The sequence below is a fragment of the Leptodactylus fuscus genome, chromosome 3 (assembly GCF_031893055.1).
Source record: "Leptodactylus fuscus isolate aLepFus1 chromosome 3, aLepFus1.hap2, whole genome shotgun sequence".
NCBI lineage: Eukaryota > Metazoa > Chordata > Amphibia > Anura > Leptodactylidae > Leptodactylus > Leptodactylus fuscus.
In genome coordinates, this window is record NC_134267.1 from 131,436,421 (window position 1) to 131,449,735 (window position 13,315).

The 13,315-nt window shown below is 39.5% G+C and overlaps 1 protein-coding gene across 2 annotated transcripts in view; it reads right to left on the reverse strand.

Moving 5' to 3' along the window:
- COL19A1 (collagen type XIX alpha 1 chain) overlaps window positions 1-13,315 on the reverse strand; it is a 661,532-nt gene that overhangs the window by 403,399 nt on the left and 244,818 nt on the right. For both annotated transcript variants that reach the window (XM_075268349.1, XM_075268350.1), the window contains exon 14: window positions 8,282-8,335. In XM_075268349.1, the coding sequence (XP_075124450.1) occupies window positions 8,282-8,335 (54 nt within the window). The remainder of the gene's footprint in view (window positions 1-8,281; window positions 8,336-13,315) is intronic.

Genomic DNA, 13,315 nt, shown 5'->3' on the forward strand with positions numbered 1-13,315 from the left:
CAGAGATTTCCGTATCAGGATTGCACCTGCTGGGTGCACTGAGCAGGTCAGCGGGAAGTCTGTGTACATGTTTCCCTCAGCCAGCACTACAGCCTGTTAATAAAATATAGACTGCTGTGTACAACAATTTATACTTTGTCTATGGAACAAAATCTAAAGTCAAGAAATGTATTTCCCTGCAACTGTCCTACTAACTATATATATAGAATAAATAGAAAGCATGCTCTCACAAATGCATAGGGCACACTTAGGCTTAGTGACAATACCTTGTCTGCATTGTCCTATATGATTCAGAGAGATAAATATAATATCTACAACACTTTATAACAGATCGAGGAGGACCTTGAAAAATATTATAAATAATTATATGATTAGCATAATCTCAGAAGAGAAAGACTGCTAAAGCAAAATTGATCAAGCCAATAGAACCGAAAAAAATAAATAAATAAATAAATAAATATATATACACATATATATATATATATATATATATATATATATATATATATATATAAATATATAAACTGTTCATCTGCCAGCAACACATAATCAAGTTAATATTTCCCTGGGTACAATTAGAAATAAGGTTAATAAGCAGTAATTAAGATGAATTAATTAACCAGGAATGCCTATATAAGGTTAGAGAGCCCACACCACACATATCTGCTGTGCTCTGATTACTTTTGGACCTAGAACTTATTAAACGTATACCTAGGTGTTCATATTCTAGGTCATATATTTTATTAACAGGCTCTAGTGCTGTTAGAAGAAGAATCAGATGAGGCCTGAGTGAGGTCTGTATGCGGTAGAGTGAGGTCTGCATGTGACAAAGGTAAACCTAATAAAGTGGGAATTTTTTCCAGGTCACCCTGTTTATTGAATATCTATAACACGATAGTCAGAAGGAAGATGGGGCCTTAAAAAGATCTTCTGCAGCTATAACCTGCAAGATTTAAATGTACTTCTTCTTTTGCAGATCTCTGATCATATGGTTAATCCAAATACCACATTGTTTCGAAGATGACATCCCTAAAGTAGATAGAATCATTACCATTCATGAATTGGAAGATTGAATCCAGTAGGATGGTTAATTTTTTGATGATTATGTTTTTATGGCAGATTCCACTGTAGTAGGAGCTTCACAAACTCATGAAGAAACTATATGTCATTATCCTACTTTTCTATCTTGCCCTTCCAAGCCATAATTGTTTTCAGTCTTCAACTGGAGAAAATTCTGGAATACCTGTCAGGGGAAGATGGCCACATGGCTAAGTTCTAGAAAATCAGTTTGTTTCCAGAACAAACTTAAATTGAATACAAGTCATAATGGGAACAATGAAGTCAGACTCCAAAGGCTACACGTAAGGGGTTTTCTACTATGGTGAAAGGATACACCCTCGTATTCACCAAAGTTTCTACCAGTCTCCAGATATCACAAGTTCATTACAAGAATTTCCTGGAACAAGTACCTCTTTACTGAATAGGCAAGATTTTTTTTCCAATTCAAAACCAGGCAACACTTGAAAACTCATCATGGATTTAGCAGAACTGAATAAGTGTCTAATGGAGAAGGACAAAATAGGGGCCATTCTATTACAACACTTCTAAAGCCACATATGCCTGTATTGTCAGTTCTAATGCCTTATGCATCACTTCCAGACTTTGTATGCACTGACACTTCAAAGGTTCAGGTTTCTTGATGTAGGAAAAGTCTCAACTATTACACATTTAAAGAATAAAATTCCTGAATTCATTCTTACAGGTGTCTCTGGAGTTATCCATGGAAGACATCAATAAAATATTTCAGATAGTGCCTCTGTCAAAGAGTCATCTATGAGGATGCCAGTCCTCTTATCAGCCACTGATGCAATCTCTTGGACCAAAACACTTGGACTAAATAAACTCTCTCTCATCACATGTGGAGAGTTAATGGTGCCAACAAAGCTGGACCCCATGTGGAGTGATGTTTTCTTCTAATTTAATTGAAATGAGAGTTATCAAGATGATTTTTGCTAATTTTTGTCCTTTCCATAATCATATTTTCCTTGTTTTATGTTTTACTACACAAACAAGCAGAAAGCAATCCAAAAATGCTCTTTCCAAGGAATTAATTCATTGTGCTGGTCTAATGTCAATAACATTAACTTTTCAGATTTTTATATTTGGCCGCATGTAACAGGAAATCTGATTGACTCACCCACAGCACCCTCCACCCTTCCCATAAATTGTCAGGTAGATAGAGCCTCCTGCTCTCCATGTAATGGCAACCCAAGTCCATGCTAAACTAGCATTTTCCCTCCTAATCCTGTTAGTTGTTTACCAATAGATGAAATATTCATCAGCTACACAAACACATTTTTGAATTCCTTAATTTACACATGATAAAAAATTTTCAGGGAAATGGTGGACAAGCAGGTGGATGCCATAGCCATAATGTGATTGTCTCTTATGGCCATTTTTACACCAAGGTGCAGGTATTGGGGACTTCTAATTCAGCAGGATCTTCTCTTCCAGCAAGGGCTGATTTATTCCCATGTGAACCATCTTCAACTAACTTCAGATCACCAAACCATTCTGATGCTCGGTATCTTTGCCTAGTTCTTGGTCAAGAGTTCCAGATTCATCTTACAGCCATGTTTTATATCAATTTCTTGTCCATAGTTATGGAAAAACACATTTCTTAGGGCAAGTCTGTAGAACAGTGACCTAGCATCACCTTCAACAATTACAATGTGGATAACATAGCATCTTAATTACTGCTTATTAACCTGTATCTTCTAATTATTAACCTTGTTGCATGCTGCTTCCAGATTCCAAGGAATTCAATTTTGGTAACTAAATTCTCTTAATAATAACATATATAAGAATATAAGGGTGAGTGAACTATTAATATAAATACCAATATATATTTAAATTATATCATGGCCTCACCAGATTGATTTATAACGGCATCGGGCTCTGCCCACTGTCAGAAGAGCATTCTGGACAGTTTAGTTGGGCTGTGAGGAACGTCTTACCTGTCAGTACTCATTCATAGCCCTCTATTGTCAGACGAGGCATTCCTTACAGCTCAGTGATGACGCTAAGCTGTGAGCAAGGCCCCCCAGTACCAGTCAATGGATGAGTATAGTCAGAGTGGGGCGTTGATCACAGCTTAGAATCATCGCTGGGCGGTAAAGAACGTCTTCTCTGACAGTACAGGACTATGGACAGTACTGTCAAGATGGGCATTCCTCACAGCCCAGCTAGACTGTCAGGAACGCCCTTCTGACAGTGGGAAGGGATCGGTGCCATTATAATGGCACCATTATCTCCAGCATCGGGGCACATAACAGGAAAGCAGACAGTACACTGATTTCAGCTCACTGTTGGCTTTCTAGTGTATATATAATATATAAAACTGCATGTGCCTGAGAACATGAAAAGTCCTCTTTAATTTCAGTTGGAATAAGAGTAATTTCAAAGTTATAAGAAAAAAAAGATCCAGCACTATTTCTGTGGACTACATATTTTTTTAGTATTTACTACATTAGATATGTCAGAAGTGACAATAGGCTTTCTTTAAAAAGTCAACTTTATCTTTTATCTTAACTGTACTCATTTCTTCCTAACAAAATGTACTACAGTATATAAAGCATATAATTATAAGCTGCTGACTATACAGCTGTCACTACAGTACTTTATGATCATTCTTGATCAACTGCATATATGGTTTGGAACCTGATATTACACACAATAGCATGAACACTTAGCCTTTTAAGATTTTCAACATCTGTGTTATGTCAGTTTCTAGCTAAGGTAATTTGGCCCAAATTTTGCATCTGTATAGCAACTGCAAATCCTGATCAAACTATGGAAGTAACAACATGAAGTAGTAGCATTGTAGTGCTCTATAGTATATGGTTTGGTCCAGTAGACCTGTGGCCAGGCAGGGATTTATAGCAAGCTATCGTATATACCTTTATTACATGAAACCAGACTTATACCAAGGACATACACTCTTATGCTGTTTCAATGTACAATATAAGGATATCATTTAGGTAAATTAAAAGTGTGGTATAAATGAATGCAAATTGTTAAAAGTGAGTTCCCATGTTTTTAATACACTTTCTGTTTTTATCAGCAGTGACATTTTACAAGGAGCTAATATTTTATCTTTCATCAAGTGTAACTCGACCTCCTGGTGTATACACCACATATGCTATGAATATTTGTATAAAATTATATAACACACTTCATTTCCTTTTTTTCACAGTATGCAGGCAAAGTTTTGTTAATTTGTCACGAACACTTGATACCCATCTCATTACTGTGAGGCGGTATAAAATGTTACTTTTCACTTGCTGGTGTTACACTTCTCAACAGCAGCACAACAGCTGCAGCCAGCTGAGATTATTGCCTTTCACCAGGCGTCTTCTCTTCTTTTATATAGCACATTAGACTCCATCAATGCTTACAGCTACACTTGATTGTAGCATTCATAAAACTGGGCTAAGGTTACAGTAGGGATAACAAAACCCACATCAGACCTCATGCAATTGGCACAAAAACATGTAATTAAATCTATATTAACATGGACAATGCCTCCGGAATGAAAACAGAAAAGGATTTCATCTTAATTCTTGGAGAAATTCAGCATATTGTGTTATAATTATATCAGTAATTCTACAGACGCAGTGATTTCATCTTACTATACATACATCATAGGAAAAGTATTTTAGCAGTATTTTCTACTAAAATATAGAATAATTAGAGAGCATTTTAATTGTGTTCAGGAAGAGGTGAGATCCTAGTCCATCTGGTCACATGCCAGAAAATGTGACATTAGGGAGCATAAAAAAAGGCTTTTCCTATCATATCCTATTCTTTTTCTATCCTTGATACAATGAACAAAACTTTCCAATACCATGTTAATGCTCATCTACTTAAAGAGATCCTATCACTCAGACCCAATTTTTTGTAGGTACCATGTTGGAATAGCCTTAAGAAAGGCTATTCGTCTCCTACCTTTCGTCGCCTTCTCTGCGCCGCCGTTCGCCTACAATCCCGGTTTCTCTCGGTATGTAAATTAACTCTCTCGTAGCACTGGGGGTGGCCCCAATGCTGCGAGAGAACTCTCTCCAGCGCCACCTCCTCTTCTTCATCAGCGTCATCTTCAGCCTCTTCTTCTGGCCCCAATGCTGCGAGAGAACTCTCTCCAGCGCCGCCTCCTCTTCTTCAGCAGCGTCATCTTCAGCCTCTTCTTCTGGTGGTGGCTTGTAACTTCTAAGGCCTCGGGCCTTGGGCAGAGCAGACTGCGCATGCCCACAGGCCATGAGAAAATGGCCACTTGCACAGTATTGTAAGCGTCCATTTTTTCATGGCCTGTGGGCATGCACAGTCTGCTCTGCCCAAGGCCCGTGGCCTTAAGAAGTTACAAGCCACCACTGGAAGAAGAGGCTGAAGATGATGCTGCTGAGGAGAAGGAGGGATTGTAGGTGAACGACGGTGCGGAGAAGACGACGAAAGGTACGAGAAGAATAGCCTTTCTTAAGGCTATTCCGACGGGGTGCCTTACAAAAAAATTGGATCTGAGTGATAGGATCCCTTTAACTTAATTTTGTCTTCTAGCTGGAAGTGCAATAGGCTGCTTTGCCAGGTCTCCAACTTTTTAAGATGATTCACATTTTTGCTTCCTTAGGTTAGGTTCACACCTGCACCGTTTTTGACTTGGGATTTCCATTGTCAAATCCGCTTAACATATGCAGAGAAAAGTCCTGCTTGCTTTTTTTGGATGGAAACCAGGCAGACCCCATTATAGTCTACTGGGTCTGAGCATTTCTGCAGGTAACAGCTTTTTTAAACAGATTAGGTTTCCGTCGTGGGGTCCCTAAGCGGACCTTATGAACGGAAACCTGAATGCAGGTGTGAACCTAGTCTTACCTGCTCTCTTGGCTGGACATGTCCAAATTTATCTATCATATATGAAAAAGCGTTTCTAGTACAACTAGATGTTGTCACTAAGTGACTTGCTATCTCATTTCAGAGGGGTGAATTGCAGCCTTTTGAGGGTTTTGTTAGCCCTTTGTGATTTTTTTTGTTGGATTGGTTTCATGAGATATTCAAGTTCTAAATCAAGTTGGAGATCAGTTAAATGTAGATAAACCTATTCTTACTTGTATGCATTTTGCACAGGAACCATTAGACAGATGATAACCCACTTGTCCTCCATAGTTCTTGTACTTGAATGCTGACTGTCATGATATGAACCATGATAGTATTTTAGCTGTCTGTTGTGATTTCTATTACATTTAACAAGTCATAATTCATTATTGTTTGTAGTACAAATGAGAACAAGGACAACCAGTTGCTAGATAATATAAACCAGCTGATGTGATCAATGAAAAGCAGTGATATGATCTTATTGTGGGTACTGATCTCAATATAGTGGGTAGTGATCCAATTATGGCTAAAAACACAGGTGACAAGTTTACAAATCCCTAAACTGAAAAAACAATAGCCACTCAGTATCAAGCATGAATCTCTCCTATCCTCAACTATATATTTTTTTATCATATTACCTATAATCTCTGCCCCCCGTTCTTGCAGCAAAACAATGCAGTACTAAATATACCTTATAGGGGCACTGGGCAGTAAAAGAGCACTAACAGTAAAGTTACAGAGGCTCTTCATGTTACTCAGTTACTATGACTTTTGGACAACACTTGGCATATACCATCTTTGTTGAAAAGTATAGAACCACAGTTTATTTATATGGCTAACAGTAATTGAATGCAAAAAGCATCAGAAATTTTTTGTGTTTTTAGTGAAATTTACCACAATATGAATTTTCAGTCCTTTAGCAGTCCAGGACTTAGCTTCTCACGCCACTTTCACTCTAGGTTTACTTCTCACAAAGGAAGAGGAAATTTGGAGAGCCTGCAACTTGTGATCACTTCTCTCGCTTTTCCAGACACATGAACACTCACAAGATTTATCCTATGCACTCTACACCAAGCAGCTTTTCTCTTGCTAAAGCTATGTCCATGTGCTCTCTCTAGCCTGCTCTAGGTTCCCAGGGTCATCAGTTGATCCATGTCCAGAAATATTTAGTAGCGCCAGACTGCTCATTGCTCACTAAGGGTCCATTCACACGGAGGAAAATTGCGCTTTATTTGGTGCTGAATTTTCAGCGCTGAAAAAAAAGTCTTCCATTGATTGCAATGGGTTCTGCTAGCTTTTTTTTCCACTAGCAGAATTTTCCGCCACCGGAAAATTCAGATAGTGGGAAAAAAAAGCCAGTGGCACCCATTGAAGTCAATGGGAGGCTTTTTTTCAGCGCTGAAAAGTCAGCACTAAATAAAGTGCCATTTTCCTCTGTGTGAATGGACCCTAACTTTCCCAGTCTCAGCCCATCAAAGATGCAAATAAATCTCTGGCTCAGCTGCTATAAGCTAATACCAGCAGCTATCTGTTGATCTACTACACTGTCTAAAGAGTCAGTGTCACCCCTCTACATTCAGGAGCTTCAAGTTACGATACACCTCTCTTAGATTGAGGTATACACCCCCGCAGACAAGTGGTGTGTTAGAGAATCTAACACATTCTATTCTTCTACCCCTTCTCAGATTCAAATGTCTTTCTTTATACATAACTTTATAGGAAGTAAATGGCAAAATCGCTAAGTGGCAACATAACTAAACACAACCATAGACAGGAAGTCTATTAGTCAGAGGACACATCATTTGGAAAGCCATTTGCCTGTCCTCAGACTTACTGTAGTTGTGAACACAATACTTACATTTTATCCTAAACTGTTCATGACTATGCCTCTTCCTTGAATAAGTACATCCCTTGTTGACTGTTATTTTTGCATTAAAGAGGTCAATATGTTCTTTGAAGATGCAATGATAACACATGTGAAACATTTCTGAGGACATATTATTCATTATAAGTATCAACCTAATGTTTTTATACAGGTATACCACAATGCGGCTCACACACAAAGCTCTTGCCATCACTGCTGCCAAATTGTATGGAAAGAAATGCACAAAGCCTTGCACATATAAATTCAGCAGAGATAGCAGAAATGTCAAAATGGTATTATGTCTATATTTTCTGACAGGTCACTATCATTATATTGCTTTTTCAAAGTAAAATAATATTTATTCAGCTACTCCTGAAAGCTGACTAATACATTCCGATAAGATGGGCTACCTGAACGGTGATGTGAAATTCATACAGAATAACATATATGTAAGCAATCTGTAAAATAAATGAAATGGAATCATATTTAACTTACATCTTTTCCTTGAAGACCAGCATGTCCAGTTTCTCCTTTCTCCCCCTTTTCACCCTTTAAATAAAGCACATATATAATATATAAAACAATTAAGGCATGCTGAACATTTTCTGGATACTATTACTTCTGGATGACATGGAAATTTTCTTTTTTTATCATTTGTTTAAAAAAATATGGGTGATAAATTAAATATATTTTATATTTCATATTTCAGGAGCTCACAAATGGATTAGATTTGTCTATAACATTTGGTTATAACTTTATAGCCACAAAAATTGATGATCTAAGATTAATGTCCTCTGTAATCCAAACTACTCATTCCATCTCCAAGACTTTCCTCACGCTCCAGCAGTTCTCTGGAATGCGCTAACCTGGACAGTCAGCTGAATACTTTAATATTAAAAACACAATCATTCACGCTTTCAGACTAATGTAGACAGACCTGTCCCATTATTCAATCAAATTGTTACTTTCCCTGATCTAAACGAATTCCTCTTTATTTATTCCCTTTTTTTCTACATTAGTCGTCACAACCAGCCATGTTGTGTTTTTAGGGATGATATGTAAAAAAACTGAAAGAAACAGCAGCAGTCAATGCCTAGTGTAATACTGTGATTACTGTACACTGATGTAAATTAAGTATGCAGAAACAGAACTTACTTTTTATTTAAATAGCCAATACGCAATGTATTTCGGAATAGAGGTTCTTTTACCAAGTGTATGAATAGTGGAGAACAAAAAGTAAGTGTACATACAGTGACTGGGAGTATCTCCTGTGCATCCAAAACATACTTTTATTCGTCCTAGCCTAATACATATTGAAGGGATGAAAGTCTTCCCATTTAAAAATATCTCTCTGTGATGTAAAGCTATATTTCCAGATGCCAAATGGGGTAGGAAACTTAACTTTTAGCGGCTTTGATACAAATCGACATCCACGTGTATATAAATGAACATGATTGCATGTTGTGTTGCCTACAGTATTAAGGTGTTGTTTATGAATCACACATGCATGAGACATACAGTGCGCGCATGCTCAGTTTCTTTCACCACAAAGGTGTTTACATGTGTGGCAGTGGTGTAAATACTACGGTAGCACCAATAGCCGCTGCCACAGGACTCGGGACATTACGGGGCCCGATAGGCCCCTGAGGGTGGTTTTTTCTTTTCTTTTTTTTAAATGGGCCATTACCTGCTGGAGTAATCCCAGCAGGTAACAAGCTGTATTTACTTGCCAATCCTCGTTCCAGCTCACGGCCTCTGGCACTTCCCCTTCTGCGGAAGAGGCAGCTACGATCAGGAGTGGGGATCGAAAAGTAAGGCAGCTAGCCCTCAAACCCAACAGACATTGCTATCATTATACTCCAGGGTCTTTTCAGACCTCGGAGTATAATGATCGGAGGGTCAGAGGAGGTGAAAGAACATAAAAAGCACTGTTCCCAGCCATTCCTAGTTATGCCACTGGTGTGTACTGCTCGAAGGCTGGTGTGTGCATAATTGATTATAAGGACTCCCTGGTTATGTGCTAATCATATAGTGCATAGAAAATAGATTACAGCAAATGAACAAGGCATCTGCAGTAATAAGGATGTTAAGAGGTTAATTGCTAAGAAAAATGGATAAAAAGGCATATATAAATAATATACATAAATACATTAAATAATAATGTTAAGAAGAGAGTGGTATCATATAAAAAAAACAATAAATGTATAATTACTATAGATAAGCGAGTAGTATTCGATCGAGTAGGTATTCGATCAAATACTAAATACTAAATACTCATTCTCGATTGTTTACCGCTCGCTATTCGGAGTAAAAATTCGATTCAAAACCAGAATTGATTGGCCGAATGCTATATAGTGTATCCAGTGTATACAGTGTAATCAATGCTGGTTCTGAACGAGGCTCACCTTTGACGAGGCGGAGTCTAAGATCGGACCACAATGAAGACTGCTCTAATGTTAAATATGCAGTCTACATTGTGGTGCGATCTTAGACTTACACCACCAAGTACCCCTGCCTGAAGTCTACAGGTGAGCTGACTACCTGCTTCAGGTAAGTTCTCCGCTTCATGTACAATGGCTGGCTGCTGTCATGTAGGAGGTAAGCGGCTGTGCGGGCACCACTGGTGTGCAGGGCTCTACACATGGTGGATTAACCCTTCTGTGGCCCTGGGATTTCTGCAAGGATGTCATTGATGCTGAAGTTTTGACTGTCAAAGACGAGCCTTCTGCAGAACCAGCATTGATTGGCTGAATGCTATACTGTCAGGATACGGAGTCGCCGCGGTCTCCTTGCTGCGCGGCATCTCCCTGGGAGACGTGTTAGGAGTTCTATTGGGTGTTCTTAGGTCATTAAGGGTTAATCTTTTCCTTGCTTTCAGTCTCCATGTCATTAGCCATCAGGTGTGTTCTCTGCTGCTATTTAAACTCCACCCAGGCATGGATCCTTGCCAGCCATTCACTTTGTGGTTCCTGGTCCCCCTGCTCAGTCTGATTCCCTGTCTGTTTGTATTCCATATGTTTCTTGGTTTTTAGACCCGGCTTGTATTTTTGACTATCCCTTGTCTTTTGATTTGGTACCTTTTATTATATCTCCTGGCTTGACCTCTTGCTCGTCTGACCTCGCCTTCTCTTCTGTGTCTTGCTGGGACTTGTGGTCCTCCCTGGTTCCATGCTGTTTAGTCTTTTGTTTTGCATTGCATTTACACTGTGCTTTCTGTTTAGGTGTGACCCGGTGACTCCAGTCCCTAGGACTTTCAGGGCCTCCTCTCCCCTTATCCTAGCCGCCGGATAGAAGGTTAGGAGCCGTGGTAGGCGCACTTCAATTAGGAAGTGCATTGGTCTGCCTCATCTCAGATACTACAGCATAGTTATAGCTGCAGGGCCTGCAACCCCTTTTGTCATTAGTTGCACAGTGTTGCTTTCCCAGCTGTGTCACTTTGCACTGCCTGACCCTGACTCCAATCCTTACATATACACTGTATAGCATTCAGCCCATCAACGCTACATTGTGGTCCGATCAGACCTCAATGTAGATTGCTCCAATGTTAAATATGCAGTCTACATTGTGGTCCACTCTTAGACTCCGCCTCATTAAAGACAAGCTTCCTGCAGAATTAGTACCACAGTGCTGCCCAAGTACCGCACTCTCCTTCATTCTTCCTCAACACTCTCCTCCTGCTATTCATGAACTTAGTGAGTCCCATTTATCGAATTGTGAATTCCCCTGAAATGAGCATTTGATTCCCATAGACTATAATGGGATTCAATATTCGATCAAGTAGTTGAATATTGAGAACTACTCGAATCGAATATTCGAATCTCGAGTATTTAACTGCTCGCTCATGTCTAATAATTACTAAGTGAATAACTCAATAAATAAAAATACAAGCTATGCATTTGTATGTATCCTAAACTGATATCAGTACTAAGATATAATAAGATCTACTAAAACAAAACTCAAGGCATGTATGTTGGAATATAAATAGATAAAAATTGATGTGCTCATGTTGCTACTAATTTTCCAACAACTAAAAATATATAAATAAAGTTTATAATAAAAATATTTATATATTAATCAATTCTCGTCCATTAATTTAACTACCAGCCAGACCACTAACATGTTTACATAATTATAAATGCATTGAAAAAATTGGGATATGTTAATTTGTGACATCATTCGAGGCTTCATTGTGCCATGTCGGGGTTAAATTATCTAATTTCTTTATCCAATACATCTACTTTTTCTTTAGAGATTCAAACCAGTTATTCGTATTGGATGATATAATCGATGGAAGTCTGAAGAGCCTTAAAAATCTTTATTATGTGTGACCGCAGTGTGTCTGGACACGTTATGTTTTAAATAGAGATGAGCGAACACTAAAATGTTCGAGGTTCGAAATTCGATTCGAACAGCCGCTCAATGTTCGTGTGTTCGAACGGGTTTCGAACCCCATTATAGTCTATGGGGAACAGATACTCGTTAAGGGGGAAACCCAAATCCGTGTCTGGAGGGTCACCAAGTCCACTATGACACCCCAGGAAATGATGCCAACACCTCTGGAATGACACTGGGACAGCAGGGGAAGCATGTCTGGGGGCATCTAACACACCAAAGACCCTCTATTACCCCAACATCACAGCCTAACAACTACACACTTTACACACTCAATACCACCTCTCTGACAGTAGGAAAACACCTTGAAACATGTGTATTTGGCACTTGCAGTGAGGAGAGCTTGTCACCAGCAGTGAATTTGGCCCTTGTAGTAAGTTGAGGTTGGCACCAACATTTGTTTTGAAAATCAGGGTGGATTGAGCCTCTAACCAGCAGAGTTTGGGCAAATTCATGGTGGAGGGAGCCTCTAAAAACCCCAGTTTGGACCAATTCATGGTGGAGGGAGCCTCTAAAAACCCCAGTTTGGACCAATTCATGGTGGAGGGAGCCTCTAAAAACCCCAGTTTGGACCAATTCATGATGGAGGGAGCCTCTAAACAGCCCAGTTTGGGCAAATTCATGGTGGAGGGAGCCTCTAAAACCCCCCAGTTTGGACCAATTCATGGTGGAGGGAGCCTCTAAAAACCCCAGTTTGGACCAATTCATGGAGGAGGGAGCCTCTAAACAGCCCAGTTTGGGCAAATTCATGGTGGAGGGAGCCTCTAAACAGCCCAGTTTGGGCAAATTCATGGTGGAGGGAGCCTCTAAAAACCCCAGTTTGGACCAATTCATGGTGGAGGGAGCCTCTAAAAACCCCAGTTTGGACCAATTCGTGGTGGAGGGAGCCTCTAAACAGCCCAGTTTGGACCAATTCATGGTGGAGGGAGCCTCTAAAAACCCCAGTTTGGACCAATTCATGGTGGAGGGAGCCTCTAAACAGCCCAGTTTGGGCAAATTCATGGTGGAGGGAGCCTCTAAACAGCCCAGTTTGGGCAAATTCATGGTGGAGGGAGCCTCTAACCAGCCCAGTTTGGACCAATTCATGGTGGAGGGAGCCTCTAAAAACCCCAGTTTGGACCAATTCATGGTGGAGGG